At 40.4% G+C, this 4,923-nt stretch overlaps 1 protein-coding gene across 3 annotated transcripts in view; it reads left to right on the top strand.

The window, feature by feature from the left end:
- Nucleotides 1–4,036, top strand: part of LOC121536457 (SLIT and NTRK-like protein 5) — a 5,241-nt gene extending 1,205 nt beyond the window's left edge. The window contains exons 1-2 of one of the 3 annotated variants that reach the window (XM_041843738.2): nucleotides 1–125; nucleotides 645–4,036. The exon at nucleotides 1–125 is cut by the window's left edge and continues 155 nt beyond it. In XM_041843738.2, coding sequence (XP_041699672.1) covers nucleotides 704–3,292 — 2,589 coding nt within the window. In that variant the 5' untranslated portion in view covers nucleotides 1–125; nucleotides 645–703 and the 3' untranslated portion in view covers nucleotides 3,293–4,036. The remainder of the gene's footprint in view (nucleotides 126–644) is intronic. The other 2 variants (XM_041843740.2, XM_041843739.2) reach the window with 2 other exon arrangements.
- Nucleotides 4,037–4,923: the final 887 nt, after the last annotated feature.

Consider the following 4,923-nt stretch of genomic DNA (forward strand, 5'->3'; position numbering starts at 1 on the left):
CTTAGGTGCGTTAGTGAGGCAAACGTGTTCATAACAAATAGGCATCTTAGAACATTAGTAAGTCATACAATGGAGCATACGCTGTCATACCTAACAAGGAACGTTAATATTTACCAGTGAGTGAGGTAAGAATTTCTAAATATGATTATACTATGTAGACACGACGTGGGAGTGTTTGCATTGGATGCTGAAGCTACGTTTCTGTGACGATAGCCATCATATTTTTAGATAAGTGTATACATTATTTTGACTATGGCTTTTGAACATCAAGGCTATTTGATTGCATATGTCATGTTTTCCTTATTTTGATAATAATAATAATAATTTGATAAAACATTTAATAATAATAATTTAATAATGAATGTTTTCACACTGGGCTGAAGTATGGACTGTTGCTATGCCCTTGTTCATTATTCATGTTAATGGTATGGTACTGACTGGTGTTACTGGAGTTTAATTAATGTCAAGGTTTTCATTAAGAATCCTGCTCTTTTCTAGTTCAGTTAGTTTGGGTCATTCTGTGGTAGCCAGAAGTTACCCTTGGGCAGGTGCTATTCCTGAGCATTATAATTACAGGCTGTTTGAGGACTCATGAGTTGTTTAAGCATGTTTAGTCGTATGACCTGGATGTCTTCTTCTTCTAGATGACAGTGCAATACTTCGGCAGCACAAAAGTGTGAGTTTGGCCCATCGACACAGAACAATGAACCACTGGATTGTAATCGTATTGTTGTTGGCTACATCAGTGGGCGTCGTTGAGATGTTTGACAATTATGGAGAGACATGTCGAAGATTGTGTGCCTGTGAGGAGAAAGAGGGGATACTAACTGTGGAGTGTGAAAGTAGAGGAATAGTCCATATCTCTGAAGTTAGCCCCGTGTACTTCACAACATATCATTTACTACTCACAGGGAACCTTTTGAAGAGGCTCTCCGCCAACGACTTTGTTGAATACAATGGGCTTACAATATTGCATCTGGGCAACAATGACATATCCAATGTTGAATCAGGAGCTTTTAATGGACTACAGGGATTAAAAAGATTACATCTCAACAGTAACAAAATCGATGCCTTGACGGAAGATTTGTTTGTCGGCCTTGAAAGTCTGGAATATCTTCAGCTAGACTACAATTCCATCACCCATGTCGAGCCAAAAGCCTTCAGCAAACTGCGTCATCTGGAGGTCCTGATTTTAAATGACAACTTAATTTCCACTCTCCCCACTAACATTTTCCAATATGTCCCTTTGACTCACCTTGACCTGAGGGGGAATCAACTGAAACTGCTCCCTTATTCTGGTCTTTTGGAACACATGGACAGCGTTGTGGAATTACAACTAGAGGAGAACCCCTGGAACTGCTCTTGTGAGCTGATCGCACTGAAGGCTTGGCTCGAGAGCATATCCTACACCGCTTTAGTGGGTGATGTGGTCTGTGAGTTTCCATTCCGGCTTCATGGGAGAGATCTTGATGAAGTCTCTAAACAGGAACTGTGCCCCAGGAGAGCTATTGCAGAGTATGAGATGCGTCCCCAGGCACATCAAAGCACTGATGCATACTTTAGAACCACACCAGCCTCAGTCACAGCCCCGTTCACGTCCTCTGCCATCTTACGGTCCTCGTCAAGGCCCACCAAGGGACCTCACCAGTCAGGCAAGTTAAAGTCAAAACCCACATCTCGCATCCCCTCCAATAAACCGCAAAACTACGGTCAAATAGTTTCATATCAAACCAAATCCCCTGTGCCTTTGGACTGTCCTACTGCCTGTACTTGCAATCTCCAAATTTCAGACCTCGGTCTGAATGTTAACTGCCAAGAGAGAAAGATTGAGCGCATCTCTGACTTAATTCCCAAACCCTACAATCCCAAAAAGATGTATCTCACAGGGAATTTTATCCCTGTGGTGCGGAGATCAGATTTCGTCGAATTGACTGGATTAGATTTGCTTCACCTTGGCAACAATCTGATCACTCACATATATGACAGAGCCTTTGGGAATTTGACACACTTACGCAGGCTGTACTTGAATGGGAATTTGATAGACCGCCTCACAGTCGATATGTTCTTTGGATTAGAAAGTCTGCAGTTCCTATATTTAGAATACAACATCATTAGAGAAATTGTTTCAGACACCTTTCAGCATGTCCCCAACCTTCAGCTGCTCTTCCTAAATAACAACCTCCTGAAGACCTTACCCGGAGGAATCTTTCATGGGTTGACATTGTCCAGACTAAATCTTCGTAATAATCACCTCCGCAATCTGCCTGTCAGTGGTGTGTTGGGTCAGCTGACATCACTGGTGCAGGTAGACTTGTTCGAGAACCCCTGGGACTGCCGCTGCTCCATCATGAAGATGAAGATGTGGTTGGAACAGCTCAGCACCGGCACGGTTGTAGACAATGTCATCTGTGGCTCCCCTAAGAGACTGTTCGGGGAGGATATGCGATACATTAAGACAACTAATTTCTGCCCTAATAACTCTGATATCCTTGCCTCCATGATCCCACCCTCGGAAGAATCCGTCCCCGGCAGCACTATCACCATAGAAACATCCTTGGATTATGACACACAGATCAACAGTGTTCCTCTGTCTGTTGTGATCCTTTCCCTGCTCCTGATCTTCATCGTTTCAGTGTTTGTCGCTGCAGGACTGTTTGCGGCTGTGACGAGGAGACGTCAAAAGACACTAAATGAGCAGAGTAACTCCATGAATGTGTGCATTAGTTCGCTGAACATGGAGTACGGTCTTTACAAAAAGGGATCCATTCCAAAAGTCAGGACTTCTGCAGGGCATGTATATGAGTACATCCCCCCTCCCACTGAGCAAACGTGCAAAAATACAGTCCCAACAGTCTATAGGCCAATGGAGAACAAATCAGTGGATGGGTACAGAGACTTTGATCAGTTGAATGTGGCATTTCTGAATAATCACTCAGAAGAAGAGGCAGGTAGTAACGCAATAAGCTCTGAGTACAGTGTTAGCACTCCACTCAACAAACACCCCCCCTTACAAGACGATGTCCTAGACGCAGACAAGCCGTCATCCTACAGCAATACTTTACCATGCAGGCATACTGCCCATTCATCAAATCAGTATAACTCAGACTTCAATGTCAGACATCAATACATGCACCCAGAAAGAATACAACAGACAATATTGTATTGCACAGCACCGAGTGCTGTTTATGTTGAGCCTAACAGGAGCGAGTACTGGGAACTGAAAGCCAAGCTTCACAGTGATCCCGACTACCTTGAAGTTCTTGAGAAACGTACCACATTCACCCAGTTTTGAATGACTTGATTTTCTTCCTTGACTGGTTGAATAATTGCTATGTTTTTTGCATTGGCACACTGAGTGGATTTTTAGCAGGGCTGATTTCTACCTTTTGAAACTATACAGACATGCAGAGGTTTCCCTTAACAGCATAAAGCAATAGTTATTCTGTTAGCTTGTTTATTCTTGATCAATTACAGTCTTTGCTTTGAGAAACATAGTTTTTTAGGTTATCCAATCTCTGTGCCAACAACTATGTAAATATGAAGTTTGTGTATGCTTGTTGCAATTTTTAACAATGAGAGGCTCAACTGGCTTCTGTATGCATCATCATCATCAACTATATGGCTAAACAATGTTTTTAAAAGATAAATGCATAATCTATACTTCATAATTCAAGAGATATTTGGGGTGGTACAGTTTATAATTTTCAATAATTGTCTATTTTTATAAAAAGTATTTGGAGATGTAATTCTTCTTGTTTTTATGACTGGAACAGGTCAACAACGAATATGATGTCACTTTCTTATATACATTGCTTAGACTATGTAAATAACCATGGCTATAGCCATATGTAAAATTATTGCAGATATGTAACTACTGTAAAGGAAAGTTATAAGACATTTGGCATTATACCTGCATATAGCCATTTATTTTTCCAGTTTGGAGACAATCCTCAATTTCCTTTTTTTTTCATCTTTAGAGATATTAAATAAGTATTCACAGTAGGGGAGAGTGGGGTAAGTTAAGCAATTTTTTACATTCAGCATCACTCCATCAAGGAAAATATAGTATTCTTTCTAACAAAGATATCTACATATTTTTCAGGATGTTGTGGATCCCTGGAAATAATCTGAATTCATGTAAATATTACAGTTTTGAAAACATAGCTTGTCCAAAAAAAGTGGTTTCTTTTAGCAACACTTACCCCGAGTATGGGGTAAGTTGAGCGGCAGGACAGGGTAGGTTAAGCCGCCTACACATTTCTGTACTGAATGAAATATTACCACCACCTTTTTAAAGCCATGTCTGTCTTTATTTCCCAAACACAATTCAACACAATCACAATCGCTTTTGTCTTTTAATTATTTTAATTATATTTTAACACAGGCTTAACACCTAACAAACACTTTGTACTTTTTAAAACACTTTTAACATCGGCCAGGCCCTGTTGTTACCTCATATCCCAGAGATAATGCCTTGCATTATGCCTGGGATGAAAACACTTACATTTGCTCAACTTTCCATTGGCTCAACTTACCCCACGGCCATTGGCTCAACTTACCACAAGGCAAACATTTTGACTATATTAGCCCACACAGCTACAAGGATGCACTTTGATGCTAGGTTTAGGATCTCACATTGAAGCTTATAGAGACTCCAACTGATGTATAGAACAATCTTTAAATGATCTACTTTGGTTTTTTGGACCTAACTTGTTCATCACTTTTTCCATGTGGTTTCTTCCTTCACTGACTCCATGAAATGATGACCTTTTCCTAAATATTTGGTCAAATTATTCATGTTGTGTATGGTTTACTAGAAACAAGGGTGGCTCAACTTACCCCTCTCTCCCCTACCATTGTCAACAAATAAACTGAAATACATTTATCCCTCTTATCGCTAGAAATAGCTCTATATAAAATGCA

This window comes from Coregonus clupeaformis, chromosome 23 (assembly GCF_020615455.1).
Source record: "Coregonus clupeaformis isolate EN_2021a chromosome 23, ASM2061545v1, whole genome shotgun sequence".
Taxonomy (NCBI): domain Eukaryota; kingdom Metazoa; phylum Chordata; class Actinopteri; order Salmoniformes; family Salmonidae; genus Coregonus; species Coregonus clupeaformis.